Source organism: Oncorhynchus mykiss, chromosome 23 (genome assembly GCF_057628025.1).
Source record: "Oncorhynchus mykiss isolate SJ-2025 chromosome 23, ASM5762802v1, whole genome shotgun sequence".
Taxonomy (NCBI): domain Eukaryota; kingdom Metazoa; phylum Chordata; class Actinopteri; order Salmoniformes; family Salmonidae; genus Oncorhynchus; species Oncorhynchus mykiss.
This window is the reverse complement of record NC_143044.1, coordinates 3636931-3655513: the sequence shown is the minus strand read 5'-3', so window position 1 is coordinate 3655513 and position 18583 is coordinate 3636931. Positions and strand designations below refer to the sequence as shown.

The 18583-nt window shown below is 40.9% G+C and overlaps 2 protein-coding genes across 5 annotated transcripts in view; one reads left to right on the top strand and one right to left on the bottom strand.

Annotated features, from left to right (window-relative positions):
* The first annotated feature begins 78 nt into the window (after positions 1 to 78).
* sfxn4 (sideroflexin 4) lies at positions 79 to 16960 on the top strand. Of its 2 annotated transcripts, XM_021580205.3 has the most exons (14): positions 79 to 297; positions 426 to 491; positions 8429 to 8491; positions 8584 to 8613; positions 10098 to 10152; positions 10560 to 10585; positions 10782 to 10835; positions 12213 to 12275; positions 12384 to 12452; positions 12769 to 12859; positions 14630 to 14745; positions 14834 to 14919; positions 15169 to 15286; positions 15380 to 16960. In XM_021580205.3, the coding sequence occupies exons 1-14, from the start codon at positions 259 to 261 to the stop codon at positions 15455 to 15457; spliced, it is 954 nt and encodes a 317-aa protein (XP_021435880.2). In that variant the 5' UTR covers positions 79 to 258; the 3' UTR covers positions 15458 to 16960. The 2 variants fall into 2 exon arrangements, 1 of the variants encoding a protein (XP_021435880.2); XR_016490901.1 differs by lacking the exon at positions 14834 to 14919 and having other exon boundaries at positions 82 to 297.
* LOC110502282 (DENN domain-containing protein 10) overlaps positions 15639 to 18583 on the bottom strand; it is a 15852-nt gene continuing 12907 nt past the window's right edge. For all 3 annotated transcript variants that reach the window (XM_090216638.1, XM_090216640.1, XM_090216639.1), the window contains one exon: positions 15639 to 18560. In XM_090216638.1, the coding sequence (XP_090072764.1) occupies positions 18393 to 18560 (168 nt within the window). In that variant the 3' untranslated portion in view covers positions 15639 to 18392. The remainder of the gene's footprint in view (positions 18561 to 18583) is intronic.

The window sequence follows — 18583 nt, the reverse complement described above, 5'->3', positions numbered from 1 at the left end:
CGCTATCTGCGGATTTCTTAATTTTGGTCATTGTGCTTGCCAATTTGCGCACTGCCCAGCTCAGGCTGATTCTCGTGAACATGGCAAACGCTCCCTGCCATGTGATCAACTCCGGAAGTAAATTGTACATAGAACTTGACCTAGACACGTACAATTCAAACGGAGTTATTTCTAAATTTCTTTACATAATGAAACAAAATATGTAACCTATACACCAATAATTCACTGTGACTTTGTGGGTAGTCGTTGCTTTTTCAAATGGATATTAACTTACTTTATTGGAAAAACGAGGGCAAGGTGAATATCCCATCCATCAACGTATTAGATGAGCAATTAATAACATACTGTATGTAGTAAGCCACAGAATGCATATTTGGAATGATTGTTGATCTGAAGTGTTTAAATGCATGTCATTTATTTTCCAGACATTCCTCAGTCGACTACGCCTCTGGTTTAATATTCTTGACCCAAGTTCCTTGCTCTGCTCTGATGTGAGTATCCAGGAAATGTGAATTATGAATTATTACATTTTTTGTAAACTCCACATGTGACTCGATTGTGGAGAGAACCGTTAGCTGGATTTGAACTACTCCCCGTTCCATTACACATACGCGTCATTGGACGAAGGCGTCTTCTCCTGCTGTACAGATTTGGGTGCATATAGACCGTATCTTTCATATTAGCGATGTCGTTTTTCTAAAACAAAAGGTTAAATTGATACACACTTTTTTTATAGGGTTATGGTTCACACATGGCCGTATTTCGATGTTACAGGGCTTGTTTACATAATACAGGGAGGACCTGTGCTAATTAGCTATCTGTAGTGCTGAGCAATTAGTGCTTTGAGGTCGTTTCGATTATTAAAAAAATGGTTTTCGGTTTAGATTTTTTTTTAAACATTAAGTGCATTATGTAGGTTGCATGCTATAACAACAGAGTACAACAATTAATAAGACCCATGATGGTAGTGACTGTCCATTACTGCTTATCCATCTATCCACATGACTTTAATACAATATTTCAGTTGTGTATTTTACATTTTGTTTGATTCTTCAAAGTAAATAAGGCATACTTTTATGATGGCTGAATACCAACTATCAATCACTTAGATCATGTATTTTCAGATACCTCGTAAAGCAACGGCTGCTATCTATGTCACCTCGCGATCAAGGCATTCTTCTCTCTTCAGTAGCAGGTGTAAAAAGAAAAGGTGCAATATTTTTATAACCAAAGTTTCGACAGCCAAGCTGCCTTTTTCTTCTTCGATGAGGTTTATCAGCGGTTGGCATCCAATATGTTGCATTACCGCCACCAACTAGACAGGAGTACAACTCCCTTATACTTTGCTTGAAAAAATAAACCAACAAATACTCTACCATCTAACACACACTCTCAAAAACACCACCACACCACTCCACTATTTAAATCTATTTATTCCTACCTCATGCCAACAATCTGAAAGGATGGGATACCACCACTTAACACACCCTGCAACTCTTCTGATGTCAAGTCTCGTACACCCAAATACCTCTCTGCAGCTGCCACCATAACCTCAATTTTCTGCGACTTGCATTCCATCCCTGCAGTACAGTTGATAACCATTGCTATAAATGATAAAAATCCAATCTTACTGAAAAATATATCACTTGTTGGCCTATCCCTCTGTAGTGGTACAGGTGTACTACTCACACCACTCCTCTCAGGATCCCTGCCCATTGACCTATCTTACTCTACTTTCTTCACTGCCTCAGCATATGACAACTTCTGCACTACTCTAACCCTGGAAACTGTATAGGAGATGTTATTATAATTAATTCTATGATTTGATATTTGATAGAGCGGTGGTAGGCAGCAACAGGCTCGTAAGCATTTATTCAAACTGCATTTTCCTCCTTGCCAGCAGCTCTTCGCAATGCTTGAAACACAGCGCTGTTTAAGCCTATCAACTCCCGAGACTAGGCTGGCAATACTATAGTGCCTATAAGAACACCCAGTCGTCAAAGGTATATGAAATACTAATGGTATATAGAGAAATAGTCCTATAATAACTACAACCTACAACTTCTTAACTGGGAATATTGAAGACTCATGTTAAAAGGAACCACCAGCTTTGATATGTTCTGAGCAAGGAACTTAAACGTTAGCTTTTTTACATGGCACATATTGCACTTTACTTCTCCAACACTGTTTTTGCATTATTTAAACCAAATTGAACATGTTTCATTACTTATTTGAGACTAAATTGATTTTATTTATGTTATATATATATATTTTTTTTCTTTCTATTAAGTTAAAATAAGTGTTCATTCAGTTGTTGTAATTGTCATATATACAGTGGGGCAAAAAAGTATTTAGTCAGCCACCAATTGTGCAAGTTCTCCCACTTAAAAGACCAAGACCAAAGAGCTGTCAAAGGACACCAGAAACAAAATTGTAGACCTGCACCAGGCTGGGAAGACTGAATCTGCAATAGGTAAGCAGCTTGGGTTTGAAGAAATCAACTGTGGGAGCAATTATTATTTACTAATAATTGCTCCCACAGGGCTTACCTATTGCAGATTCAGTCTTCCCAGCCTGGTGCAGGTCTACAATTTTGTTTCTGGTGTCCTTTGACAGCTCTTTGGTCTTGGCCATAGTGGAGTTTGGAGTGTGACTGTTTGAGGTTGTGGACAGGTGTATTTTATACTGATAACAAGTTTAAACAGGTGCCATTAATACAGGTAACAAGTGGAGGACAGAGGAGCCTCTTAAAGAAGTTACAGGTCTGTGAGAGCCAGAAATCTTGCTTGTTTGTAGATGACCAAATACTTATTTTCCACCATAATTTGCAAATAAATTCATAAAAAATCCTACAATGTGATTTTCTGGATTTTTTTTCTTCAAATTTTTCTGTCATAGTTGAAGTGTACCTATGATGTAAATTACAGGCCTCTCTCATCTTTTTAAGTTGGAGAACTTGCACAATTGGTGGCTGACTAAATACTTTTTTACCCCACTGTATATAAATAAAAATGGTCAGATTAATCGGTATCAGCTTTTTTGGTCCTCCAATAATCGATATCGCCGTTGAAAAATCATAATCGGTCGACCTCTACCAGAAACCATGGAAAGATGGAATCATTCACACACAACTGAAAGCACAAACCATCGTATTTTAAACATGGCAAGGTGGCTGGAAATATGGCCGAATACAAACAGTGTAGTTATTCCCTCCGTAAGGCAATCAAACCTGCAAACCGTCAGTTCCTTAGACAAAGTGGAGTCGCAATTCAACGGCTCAGGAATGAGATGTATGCGGCATAGTCTACAGACAATCGGACTATAAATGGAAAACCAGCCACTTCGCGGACTCCGATGTCTTGCTTCCGGATAAGCTAAACACATTTTTCGCCAGCTTTGAGGATAACCGTGCCACTGACGCGGCCAGCTATCAAGGCCTGTAGGCTCTCCTCCGTGGCCAACGTGAGTAAGACATTTAAGCGTGTTAACCCTTGCAAGGCTGCCGGCCCAGATGGCATCCCTAGCCACTTCTTCAGAGCATGCGCAGACCAGCTGGCTGGAGTGTTTAAGGACATATTCAATCAATCCCTATCGCAGTCTGCTGTCCTCACATGCTTCAAGAAGTCTACCATTGTTCCTGTACCCAAGAAAGCAAAGGTAACTGAACTGAATGACTATCGCCACGTAGCGCTCACTTCTGTCGTCATGAAGGGCTTTGAGTCTAATCAAGGAACAGATATCACATCTACCTTACCTGACACCCTAGACACACTTTAATTTGCTTACCGCCCAATAGATCCACAGACGATGCAATCGCCATTGTACTGCACACTGTCTTATCCCATCTGGACAAGAGGAATACTTATGTAAGAATGCTGTTCATTGGCTATAGCTCAGCATTACACGCCATAGTACCCTCCAAGTTCATCATTAAGCTCGGGGCCCTGGGTCTGAACCCCGCCCTGTGCAACTGGGTCCTGGACTTTCTGATGTGCCGCCCCCAGGTGGTGAAGGTAGGAAACCTCCACTTCGCTGATCCTCAACATGGGAACCCCACAAGGGTGTGTGCTCAGCCCCCTCCTGTACTCCCTCTTCACCCATGACTGCGTGGCCACGCACTACCTCCAAGTCAATCAAGTTTGCAGACAATGCAACAGTAGTAGGCCTGATTACCAACAATGATGAGACAGCCTACAGGGAGGAGGTGAGGGCCCTGGGAGAGTGGTGCCAGGAATATAACCTCTCACTCAATGTCAACAAAACAAAGGAGCTGATCGTGGACTTCAGGAAACAGCAGAGGGTGCACCCCCCCTATCCATATCGACGGAACCGCAGTGGAGAAGGTGGGAAGCTTCAAGTTCCTCGGTGTACACATCACTGACAAACTGAAATGATCCACCCACACAGACAGCCTGGTGAAGAAGGTGCAACAGCACCTCTTCAACCTCAGGAGGCTGAAAAAATTTGCCTTGGCACCTAAAACCCTCAAACTTTTACAGATGCACAATTGAGAGCATCCTGTCATGCTGTATCACAGCCTGGTATGGCAACTGCACCGCCTGCAACCGCAAGGCTCTCCAGAGGGTGGTGCGGTCTGCCCAACGCATCACTGGGGGCAAACTACCTGTTCTCCAGGACACCTACAGCACCCTATATCACAGGAAGGCCAAAAAGATCAAGGGCAACAACCACCCAAGCCACTGCCTGTTCACTCCGCTATCATCCAGAAGGTGAGATCAGTACAGGTGCATCAAAGCTGGGACCGAGACTGAAAAACAGCTTCTATCTCAAGGCCATCAAACTGTTAAATAGCCATCACTAGCTAGCACCTTAGAGTCAGCTGCCCCATATACATAGACTTGAAATCACTGGCCACTTTAATAGTGGAACACTAGTCGCTTTAATAATGTTTACATATTTTGCATTACTCATCTCATATGTGTGTATATACTGTATTTTAGTCTATGCCGTTCCGACATTGCTCGTCCAAGTATTGTATATATTCCTTTACTTTAGATTTGTGTGTATTGTTGGGAAATTAATAGATATTACTTGTTAGATGTTACTGCACTGTTGGGGCTAGAAACACAAACATTTTGCTACACCCGCAATAACATCTGCTAAATGTGTATGTGACCAATAAGATTTGATTTGAGATGGAGTATTTGGCTGTTTTGGCTTCCAGAGCCAATTCACCTTTAATTAGGGCTAGGCTCCCATCAACGGGGCAGTTGTAAATACTGCAGCGCCGTGTGTCACGATCGCAGATTTTAGAGAAACAACAAATGTTGTTAATATAACTGCACTGTCCAATTTACAGTAACTATTACTGTGAAAAAATGACATGCTATTGTCTGAGGAGAGCTCCTAACAACAAAACACTTTTTTCCCCCCACCGCAATAGGTTTGATAAATGCACCTCTGAAGGTGAAATGTGTACTTAAATCAGAACAAGATTTCAGAATGCATCATCCAAAGGGTCCCAGAGATAACATGAAGTGTTGTTTTGTTAGATAAAATCCTTTATCATATCCTAAAAAGGTCCATATAGCATGCACGATCAATTTTGTATTTCCACTTGTTCAATTTGCAAAGAAAGGAATCTGTGAATCTAAACGTTGTTTCATCCAGTCAAATCACGTTTATTTTATTAGAGATCCTAGAACGTAACCAGACTTCACTGTATTATTAGGGGTGTAGTATATCCTTTATGACACCATATTTGACCGATGACACGGGCGGTCTTCACTTGATTGACTAACTTTGTCAAATAAGCACCAATCGGGGTCAACCAAAGCTAGCAAAATAGCCAATGAGCTGTGAAACCCCGTATCTGTCACAACATTTGGCTGCTAACCTTGTGCGACAGTCTTTTCCTTTTGGTCAAAAATTGCAAGAATATGGAGAGTTATGAAAACTGGGTGTTTTGCAAATGTTGAACTTACAATATGGCTCCTAATACGGGAAAAGCTAAATCAAAGTCCAAGTATACAGATTTTACGATATTCTTGTAGAAAAATTTAATTTAAATGTGTCCTTCACAATTTTCCCAAATGTACCTGGGTGACTTCATACTAAATGTCACGTAGCTCGCTCATACTTCAAGTTATCAGTCTGAAACATACACTGCTGCCATCTTGTGGACACCATCGGAATTACAACCAGAGTGATGGCTAGATTTGGGACCTTTCTGTTGCATTTCAAAGATGGTGGTAGAAAGAAAATACAACAAAAAAAAACCTTTTTTTTCTTTGTATTTTCTTCTACCAGATCTATTGTTATATTCTCCTACATTCAATTCATATTTCTACGAACTTCAGTATTTCCTTTCAAATGCTACCAAGAATATGCATATCCTTCAGGTCCTGAAAATTGAAAAAAAGGGGGCTATCCCTGAGAAGTTTTAAACAGAACATGTAAGGTCCTTGGACTATAAGGATTAACGTTAGGCTCCTTTAGTGCATTATTTGGCTAGACTTGAACTTGCAGGCGTTAAAACATTGACTGTCCCGCAAAGGTCCACTTTGCAAAAAGTCAACCTAACCTTGGCTCCCAATCCCGTGGCTCCGTACGGAGGGTGTGAGATGCAATTGCGTAGCCTCGAGCTCCGAACTGCATAGACGCACACCTCCCAAATTTTGTAACAACGGAGAGGGTTCCGTATAGCTCCGCATTTTCATGACTGGTTGATGGTAGGTGGGAGCAGGAGGTCCTGTATAAATAAACTCCTTTCCTTGGCAACAGGTCTGCTCCAGGAAGCGCAAGAAGCATGAATGCTCTGACTTCTTCGGTGGCCGCATCGTAATCCTTGCTGTACAGCATTTTTTGCTGTGCGGCCTCCGTAGAAGTCAGAGAATTCCTGCTTCTTGCACTTTGCAGAGCTGTTGTAAAGGAAGTGAGTTTGTTTATACAGGACCTAACGTCCCCACCTACCGTCAACCAACCATGTCAATGCAGAGGTATACGGAGCCCTCCACATTGTTACAAAATTTGGGAGGCACACAGCAATGCGGTACAGAGTTTGATTTTGCCTCTGGAGGCTCTGCAATTGTGTTAACCCTCCTTACGGAGCCTCCGGATTGCATTGCCAGAGCAAGCATAAATTGTATTTAAGGCTGTAGAGTAGACCAGTGGTTTTCAACCGGTGTGCTGCGGCACACTGGTGTGCCTTGAGGAACTATCAGGTGTGCTGCGAAACCTTTCCTAATCTTGATATTCTTTTTTAAACACTCACTTACAAACGTGACCAGTGGCATGAATGTCGGTTTTTGACTTGGGCGCACCAGTGGCGCTCAGATAATTCATTGAATGGCACACATGGTTACATCTGCATCTTTGTTTCAAGTCCAGTGCGCAGGAGCTGTTGTTACAGTTGTATCATTTGAGGGGCGCACATCACAAGCAAAATGATTTGTATAATTTTACTTTGCCTGTGAAAACCATTAGCGAAGGTCTGCGGCTTTGCAGTAACGAACCTGGTCTCAGAGCATTTCGTATTATTATGTATATAAATCCAGGACATTATATTTAGTATGGTGTGTTACATTTGGTATGGTTACATAAGACGGATGGTTACTAAAGGCAAAAATGAAAGGGGTATAACGCAAACGTCTAGCATCTCAAAGGTTGCAAGTTCAAATCTCATCACAGAACATTTTAGCTAATTACTAACTTTTCAACTACTTAGCATGTTAGATAACCCTAACCTTAACCCTTTTAGCTAGCCGTTCCCCTAATCTTAACCCTTTAACCTAACTCTTAAACTTAACCCTAACTCTTAACCCCTAGCCTAGCTAACTTTAGCAACCTATCTAGAATTTGTAACATATCATACTTTTTTGCAAATTCATTACATATAAATGAATTATCATTTGTAACGATTCATACATACCACACGGAATGTAACATAAATGGAGTGCCTCAGATTAATTTACAGAATAATACAAAATGCTTTGAGACCAGGTTGCAGTACCACAGTGTCTTACTAACAAACAGAGCATGGCGTTGTCTGTGGTTGCACCTTTACAATGCAGAAAACCGCTCGTTGCTAGACCTTTCCGTTCAAAAGTGAGACCTATTTTACCGAAGTTCAAAGGGGTACACACAAATTAACCATGAGTAAAGGAACTATGAAAATAGTTTAAATAAACTCTATTTAATCTATGAAAAATGTTTGTCACCGAAAATGTATGGATCAGAAAAGTTGTTATCACATCAAGTTGTGCCACAGTTAAAAGAAGGTTGAAAATCACCAGAGTAGACTGTGAACAGTTCACTCACACAGGAGGCGCCACTGAGTCACATTTGGGGCTATGTCACAGATCTCTTTTGCTATGTGTTCTTGCTGCACAGAGAATTTCAAGCACCATGAATTGTAGCTCACAAAGGTGAAAAATGTATATTAAAATGACGTTTTTCTTTTTCTCAGGCTGAAATAGAAAATGCCCACTCACTCATTGGAAGTGTGGAGACAATGGTGCAAGATGAAAAGGTAGGCTAAAATTGCTCACACGGTAAGTTTTTCTATCATCATGGCAAATGTTTTCATTTGACACATTTTAAATCAAGTTCTGTTTCCTCTAGGCTGGAGATGCAGCATGGGTACTTTCTCTTGTAAGTGAGATACTACAACCAGCTAAGTCTACAACCTGTACTAAATCTGGCTTGTACAGAAACAAACGGTCTGATATCATCAGAGCGAATTGAAAAATTATAACATTATACACTACCGTTCAAAGGTTTGGGGTCACATTTGAAATGTCCTTGTTTTTGAAATAACCTTTTTTTGTCCATTTAAAATAACATCAAATTGATCAGACACACAGTGTAGACATTGTTGTAAATGACTATTGTAGCTGGGAAAAAAAAAAATAATAATACTGGAATATCTACATTGGTCGACAGAGGCCCATTATCAGCAACCATCACTCCTGTTCCAATGGCACGTTGTGTTAGCTAATCCAAGTTTATTATTTTAAAAGACTAATTGATCATTAGAAAACACTTTTGCAATTATGTTAGCATAGCTGAAAACTGTTGTTCTGATTAATTTGAGTATCTGGAGCATCAGCATTTGTGGGTTCGATTACAGGCTCAAAGTGGCCAGAAACAAATCATTTTCTTATGAAACTCATCAGTCTATGCTTGTTCTGAGAAATGAAGGCTATTCCATGCGCGAAATCGCCAAGAAACTGAAGATATCGTACAACGCTGTGTACTACTCCCTTCACAGAACAGTGCAAACTGTTTCTAACCAGAATAGAAAGAGTGGGAGGCCCGGTGCTCAACTGGTTCTCTAGTTTGAGAAACAGACGCCTCACAAGTCCTCAACTGGCAGCTTCATTAAATAGTATCCGCAAAACACCCGTCTCAACGTCCACAGTGAAGATCCGATTCCGGGATGCTGGCCTTCTAGGCAGAGTTCCTCTGTCCAGTGTCTGTTCTTTTGCCCATCTTAATCTTTTATTTTTATTGGCCAGTCTGAGATAATGCTTTATCTTTGCAACTCTGCCTAGAAGGCCAGCATTCCAGAGTCGCTTCTTCACTGTTGACGTTGGCAATTTCTCACATGGAATAGCCTTCATTTCTCAGAACAAGAATAGACTGACGAGTTTCTGGCTAATTTGAGCCTGTAATCGAGCTCACAAATGCTGATGCTCCAGATACTCAACTTGTCTAAAGGCCAGTTGTATTGCTTCTTTAATCAGAACAACAGTTTTCAGCAATGCTAACATAATTGTAGAAGGGTTTTCTAATGATCAATTAGCCTTTTAAAATTATAAACTTGGATTAGCTAACACAACATGCCATTGGAACACAGGAGTCTTGGTTGCTGATAATGGGCCTCTGTACGCCTATGTAGATATTCCATTAAAAATCTGCTGTTTCCAGCTACAATAGTCATTTACAACATTAACCATGTTTACACTGTATTTCTGATCAATTTGATGTTATTTTAATGGACAAAAAATGTGCTTTTCTTTCAAACAAGGACATTTCTACGTGACCCCAAACTTTTGAACGGTAGTGTACATTATGGCTTGGTTATGGCATTTATTTTGATATCTTCCAAAGTTTTGATATCTCTGTTCCTGCAGTCTTCTGTTCATGCTGGTACTGGTGCTATACTTCCAGCTGTTTTCCGTCCTCAAGGTACTGTCTAATTAATCAAGTGAAATGTCTGATCGTAGCCTAGTTCTTTTCTCTGTGCTTTGTTACATTAGTCAAGCCAGTCTTAGAAATCCCAGACTAGGGCAACAAACATGGGTAACATTGTGGGAGGCTGTCTAGAGCAGGGTCTCCAGCCCGGTTCCTGGAGAGCTACTCTCTTGTAGGTTTTTTTCTCCAACCCCAGTTGGAACTAACCTGGTTCATCTTATCCACCAGCTAATTATTAGAATCAGCTGTGCTAGATTAGGGTTGGAGTGAACCTACAGGATGGTACTTCTCCAGGAACAGGGTTGGAGAGCCCTGGTCGAGAGACTAGCTTTTTACAGAAAATAAGGGCAACAAAATCATGATATCTTTTAACGGCATTTTTCATTTAATTTATTTTTTAGCATTTTTACCAATATCAGCCCCTTTGGTAAGTGTTTTACATTTTATTTCATGGTGTATCACTTTTTACTCTAAATTGTTAGTACAAAAAATGTTAATCACCCTAAAACTCCCATAGCAATTGCAGCTGGTGTATTTCAATTTCATGGTTATTTCAAATGAATTGATATCTCATATTCACCACACTGTAGTGGTTGATTAACATACTTTTCATTTTCCTTCAGGTTGTTGCCAGCTTTTTGCCACACAGTGGAGTCAAACCGGCTCTATTCTGGCAGGTAAGGGACTTGTAGATGATCACATCAACTGATATAATCATAACCAAGTACCAGTGGAGGCTCCTCAGAGGAGGAAGGGGAGGACCATCCTCTTCACTGAAATAATTTATTGAAACACTGTTTTGCAATGAAAGTCTACAGTTGACTTAACAGCACTCTGGGTATATTGACTTCAAAACAAAACCTAGGAGGCTTATGGTTCTTACCCCCTTTCATAGACTTACACAGTAATTATGACAAGTTCCGGAGGACGTCCTCCAATCTATCAGTGCTCTTGCAGCATGAACTTACATTTTGTCCACAATCAAAGGAACAGAGAATGAATGTAGTACTGAAAGCTACAGCTAGCTGGCACTGTAGTGCATAAAATGTGGTGAGTAGTTGACTCAAGGAGAGAAAGACAATAGTTGAACAGCTGCAAGATTCAAGACTTCTTGCTTGGCATCTAAAATTATTGTACAGAATTCTTGCCACCAACAAAATGTTGAATATTTGGGGCGTACAATCATCGCAGCGCTGCAGATTTTGTTGTGAGGATACAGAATAAATAGACCATTTGTTTTGGTATTGCCCTCAGCCTGTTTCTGGTTTCAGGTTCAGGAATGGTTGATTGATCTAAAATTGACCCTAGAAATAGTACTGTTGGGAAATTTGGAGAGACCAGGCCAGTCTTAGTAAAAGTATTTATACACATACACACACTCTCATTCTCGGATGGTTGAGGGGCAGCTCTTGGGGACTGTGGGGAGTGGTCTTAGAGGGCTGGTGGCCTGGCGGTCGGAAACTTGTGGCGGTGGCTGATGGGTCGCTGGTTCGGGTCCCCGTTTTTTTGACCTTGTGGGAGATCTGTCAACGTGCCCTTGACCAGGATGTTGACCTTGGTTGCTTCTGTGGGTCGCTCTGGATGGGAGTCTGTTAGATGACTGCTGATTCTTTTGAAAAACGTTTCTTAAATGGAAGCAAACGGAGCAAAACGTAATTTGTCTGAATTTGTCTGATAGAAACTGGTTTGCAACTGTTGGACTAATGATTACACCCTAGATCAGCTAGATGCAGGCAAGAGTGTGCAAGGCAGTTTTGAATGTGTCACTGTCTGTCACCTTGATTATTCAAATGTTTCTCTCAACCTGTGCACCTACGTTGTAAACTTTCATTCATAGGCTAGGTTGTTGCAAGCTCATGATAGGTATGAGTAGTAGCCTAAACCTATCAACGTTATGTTGAACTGGGTAAATGGAATATGATTGACAGTCATTCAATATGCTGTAATAGAAAAAGGCCATGCTCATAAAAAAAATAGTCCTCCCTCATCTTAAACGTCACTGACCGCTACTGCCTGGTACTCAATATTGTTCACTAAGAAAAATATTTCTGTAGTTTTTGCTTCAGAGTTACAGCGCTGGATTCAATCATGCAAACAGAAACGCATCTTCTGACAAGGTAAATAGTAAAGAAATTACCTTATTTTTGCCCAATTATGTCATCCCACACTGTGATCTGTTATCTACTTTTTCTTTTTATATTCGTATCATGTCTTTTCTCCATCAGGGCATTAAGACCTCTTTGAAGCAGGGTCTGTTGATTGTCGGATCAGTTGCATATGCAACATGTGCAGGGGTGAGTATCACTAATGGGGAAAAATGTTATGTATTTGGTTAATGACATACTTGTAGATTGGGGCGGCAGGTAGCCTAGTGGCTAGAGCGTTGGGCCAGTAACCGAAAGTTTGCTAGATCGAATACCCGAGTTGACAAGGTGAAAATCTGTCGTTCTTCCCCTGAACAAGGCAGTTAACCCACTGTTCCTAGGCTGTCATTGTAAATAATAATTTGTTCTTAACTGACTTGCCTAGTTACATTTTAAAAAGATGATGGCTGTCAGAGCATGTTTGATCATCAAGATGACACCAGGTTTGACTTTACCTGTGTTTCAGGCAATTCCTCAAATAGTCATACAGCGACTTAGCATGAGCAGCCCAGCTGTCCAGATGTTTTTTAGGTCCGTATTACCAATACCCCTCTCAGGTAAGTGCTAAGGATTTGAAAAACTATTTCTCATTTGAAAAGTGCACTGAAAGTAAGTGATCTGAGTGCACCTTAGCCACGCTCAAGGTCCTAAACGATATCATAACCGCCATCGATACGAGACAATACTGTGCAGCCGTATTCATCGTCCTGGCCAAGCTTTTCAACTCTGTCAATCACCACATTCTTATCGGCAGACTCAACAGCCTTTGTTTCTCAATGGTTTCTCAAATGACTGCCTCGCCTGTTTCACCAACTACTTCTCAGGCAGAGTTCAGTGGGTCAAATCGGAGGGACCTCTGTCAGTCTCTATGGGGGTGCCACAGGATTCAATTTTCGGGCTGACTCTCTTCTCTGTATACATCAATGATGTCGCTCTTGCTGCTGGTGATTCTCTGATCCACCTCTACGCAGACGACACCATTCTGTATACTTTTGGCCCTTCTTTGGATACTGTGTTAACTAACCTCCAGACGAGCTTCAATGAGCTTCCGTGGCCTCCAACTGCTCTTAAATGCAAGTTAAACTAAATGCATGCTCTTCAACCGATCGCTGCCCGCCCCGTCCAGCATCACTACTCTGGACGGTTCTGACTTAGAATTTGTGGACAACTACAAATACCTAGGTGTCTGGTCAGATTGTGAACTCTCCTTCCATACACACGTTAAGAATCTCCAATCCAAAATTCAATCTAGAATCGGCTTCCTATTTCGCAACAAAGCATCCTTCACTCATAAAACTGACTATCCTACCGATCCCTGACTTTGGCGATGTCATTTACAAAAATAGCCTCCAACACTCACAGTGCCAGCCGTTTTGTCACCAAAGCCCCATATACTACCCACCACTGCGACCTATATGCTCTCGTTGGCTGGCCTTCGCTTCATGTTCGTTGCCAAACCCACTGGCTCCGGGTCATCTACAAGTCTTTGCTAGGTAAAGCCCCGCCTTATCTCAGCTCACTGGTCACCATAGCAGCACCTACATGTAGCACGTGCCCCAGCAGGTATATTTCACTGGTCACCCCCAAAGCCTATTCCTCCTTTTGGCTGCCTTTCCTTCCAGTTCTCTGCTGCCAACGACTGGAACGAATTGCAAAAATCACTGAAACTGGAGACACTTTCCCCTGGAGACACTGGAGACTGGAGACACTCTCCCCCACTAGCTTTAAGCACCAGCTGTCAGAGCAGCTCACAGATCACTGCCCCTGTACATAGCTCATCCAACTACCTCATCCCCATTATGTTATTTATTTCTTTGCTCCTATGCACCCCAGTATCTCTACTTGCTTATTCATCTTCTGCACATCTATCACTCTGGTGTTTAATTGCTAAACTGTCATTATTTTGTCACTATGGCCTATTTATTCCCTTACCTCATTTGCACACACTGTATATAGACTTTTCTATTGTTATTGACTGTATGTTTGTTTATTCCATGTGTCACACTGCTTTGCTTTATCTTGCCCAGGTCAGTTGTAAATGAGAACTTGTTCTCAACTGGCCTACCTGGTTAAATAAAGGTGAAATTAAAAAAAAAATCTGGGACATCAGGGTACTGTTACAAAGAATTATCACAATCCCAATTTTAGATGAACGTTGTTACCATTTCTATCCGGAATCAGTGCCCCAGTGTAACTCTAATTGTGTCTTATGAACAAAGTCCTTGTTGATAGATTTATTGATCAAAGGGTGTTTGTTTCTGAAGCCCTTATCCACATTTATGGATAGGGTGGTGTTCCTTTTCTCAGTTCTGTGCTTTATCCCATAGCCTCCCTGGCCTATTTCAATGTGGTCATTGTCAGAAGTGAGGAGTCTGAGAATGGAATCCAGGTGTTTGATTCCAATGGGAATTCTGTTGGAATCTCTCAGGCAGCTGGAGCAAAGGTGAGCGGGAAAAAGTTTGAAGTAAAATAAAAAGGCATCAGCAGGCTCTTTTTTTAATATAATGATCGCTGCCATGTTTCCTGGTTAGGCTGTGAGGGAGACTGCTCTCTCCAGGGCTGCTCTGTTAGGCACTACAGCTGCTGTTCCTAATCTTCTTATTTTCCTCTTGCAAAAGTAAGTCACTCGTCTTGTGCTGGGGCTGCATTTCCCACTATGACCTATTCAAGTCTTTGAGTATATAAGGTTAGCTAATCTGTTTTATAAATAGTTGGTGACACAGCTTTGCTAATATTGCCTTTGATATGACTAATACAATATGTGCTTTAATCCAGCAAACATTTAGCTTGAAATCAGAAAAATTATGAAGATTTCTTTACCTAAAGCTATGAACAAATTGACCCCATCTTTTTTCTGTCATTTCAGGGCAAGGTTTCTGCAAAGGAGCCCCCTGCTGGTGGCTCCTATACGTCACATTAGCACTGCGATCGTCCTGGGCCTGATGATCCCAGTGTCCTTCAGTCTCTATCCACAGCTTGGAACGGTAGGACTTAGATACGTTAATACTGTATTTACTGTGCGCTTTCCAAAACCCAAACATACTGCAACTCAACATTTTATTCTCTCTGCTTTACAGATCAAAAAGGAAAAGCTGGAAAAAGAATTAGAGACTGCAGCGGTAAGTGGTGAACTATTCTACCACAGGGGCCTCTGAGGCACCAGCAAACAAGCTCTGCAGACTGCAGTGTGGGAGCAGGAGGACCAAATCCGTGTGACTTCACTGACTGGGCAGCATGAGAAGTAACCTTTACGGCCACGGGATGCAGTGTTGCTTCATACACTAGGATGATGAATTCAGTCATAATTAATTAAATTGATAAAGGACAGAGTCCATGTTTCGATTCAGTTGAATTTAATAGCTGCAACTTGTAAGTGGATGTAAATTAACAATGCACTGCAAATTCATTGTAATCATGAGTTTGTAACAATGCCCTTCCTCGTACAGCTGTTCACCTTTCAAGTTTAGTGATTTGGTTTACAAGTTTGATCTTACAAAAGCAAATCATATTACTCCAGTATTTTAGTTAAATTGACATGTACATTTTCATTTTTTAAAAAGTGTGGATTTTGTTGACAGCACAGATACTTAAATGTATTTTTAGAACAAATAGGATATTCCAGAAATTTCAAATAGATTAGTTGAATCTCCTAACACCTAGATGAGGACATGCGTAGTGCATGCAACGTTAGTGTCTCATTGAATCTATTCAGGCACAAAGACGAGCCTTTGAGAACAAGGGTAGAATTGCCCAAGAAGTGAAACAATAAATTACATTGTTTTCAAAATATCAATGTCATATTACAGTAACAAATAGGTATGCAACATCATTTGACATAATGGTCATATACAAAACCAAAGAAATTGCTCCAGTAACTAACAATAGCGGACAGCTTTCCAGGGAGGACACATATCCGTTATGCCTCCACCCTTGGCAATCGGTCTCCTGCTTATCAAACTGAGGACACAAGGTTAGAAAAACGCTATCTGTTCTCCCTCTCATCTGAGCAACACCCAAACATGAGAGATTCCTTATATTGCATTACCCAAAGATATTAGTTCCATTTTGGCACTTTATTAATTAATAAGAATCGACAACACATTGTTAAGATAAATGATTTTAAAATAACAAACTGCATATATCTCATTTGCCATGCATCTCTTATTTTAATTCTGAAATCTAAGGGGATAAATCGTGGTTCTTGAGACCTCAAATTATTCTGTTAAGTCTTAAAATAAACTATTGGATTCCTGAACTATGTAATGCTAGGGCTACGTGATTTATTAGACCGTTTAAGACACAGCAGTGCTTATATTCCCAGCCATTCTGCACCTGGGGAACAAGACAACCATGTTCTCAATTGTTCATATAACAGTAAGACAAAGTAACTACAAGCAAACACGTACCTCGTCAGTGTTCAATGGATTAGCCCTATTTCACATATTGCCCATAGCACCAATATTTTAGGTATTTGTTATTGTATTATTGTCAAGACAATACTTTACAATAAAGAAAATGTTTCTTTTTTTTTTTTTTTCTGTCACAGATAATGACAAGTAGACTTTTAGTATTGTTAAGTGTCAGGAATGCAATAGTGTGTGATACATAACACCTGAGTGTTTCCCATTCACCTTAACCATTAAAATGCAACTGTGGCATATTTGTGGTTTCAACTTCCACAATATGCATCAATATGTGGACAAAATGTATGAAACTTGGCCACTCAAACTAAGCTGCCATACAACAACTGAATTTGATGAAATTGACATCAAACAGCTATAGCAGGTAGCTATAGCACATTATACTAGTTGTGACGTATAAAAGTACATTTTTGCATTTTGGCTACTGTTGTCCCCACAAACCAAATCAAAACTTTGAATGCAAGTGCACGGTTCTTTCTTACTGCAACATAGTGCATTTGGAAAGTATTCAGACCCCTTGACTTTTTCCATGTTTTATGTTACAGCTTTATTCTAAAAATGTTAAATGTTCCTCAGTCTACACACAATACCCCATAAAGACAAAGCCAAAACATATATATTTTTAAATGTTTGCAAATGTATTGCAAATGTATATGTAATAAAAAGCAGAAATACCTTGTGTAAATAAGTATTCAGACCCTTTGCTATGAGACTCGGCATTGAGCTCAAGTGCAGAGTTCCTCTGTGGAGATGGGAGAACCTTCCAGAAGGACCACCAGCTCTTCAGCACTCCACCAATCAGGCCTTTATGGTAGAGTCGCCAGATGGAAGCCACCTGAGTAAAAGGTACATGACAGCCTACTTGGAGTTTCCCAAAAGGCACCTACAGTCTCTCAGGCCATGAAAAACAAGATTCTCTGGTCTGATGAAACCAAGATTGAACTCTTTCGCCTGAATGCAAAGCGTCGCGTCTGGAGAAAACCTGGTACCATCCCTACTGTGAAGCATGGTGGTGGCAGCATCATGCTGTGGCGATGTTTTTCTGAGGCAGGGATGGTGAGACAAGTCAGGATCAAGGGAAAGATGAACGGAGCAAAGTACAGAGAGATCCTTGATGAATACCTGATCCAGAGCGCGCAGGACCTCAGACTAGGGTGAAAGTTCACCTTTCAACAGGACAATGACCCTAAGCACACAGCCAAGCCAATGCAGAAGTGGCTTCGGGACAAGTCTCTGAATTTCCTGGAGTGGCCCAGTCAGAGCCCGGTCTTGAACATCTCTGGAGAGACTTGAAAATATCTGTGCAGTGACACTCCCCATCCAACCTGACAGAGCTTGAGAGTATCTGCAGAGAAGAATGGGAGAAACTCCCCAAATACAGGTGCCAAGCTTGTAGCGTCATACCCAAGAAGACGCGAGGCTGTAATCGCTGCTAAAGTACTGAGTAAAGGGTCAGAATACTTATGTAAATGTGATATCAGTTTTTTTTTTTTATATATATACATAAACTATTTGATACATTTTAGAATAAGGCTGTAATGTAACAAAATGTGGAAAAAGTCAAGGAGTCTGAATCCTTTCCGAATGCACTGTATGTATAATTACATAGATGAATACCCATGCTAATATTCAGAGTGACCTCACACCAGATGATGTAGGAGGTCAAGGGTCATATCTTGAGAAGCTGCTCAGCAGCTGCCAAGTGGAACAAGAAGTTTTCGGTAGCAGGCGGGAAGTGACGCTGCTTTAAGGTCTCCAGGGTGATTTTAGAGTTCTCACAGTCCTCAGCTAAGGACGCCAGGTTAGCAAGGATCTCCCTCGTCTTTATGGAAATGTCCTGGAAACAGGTTGAATTTCAGT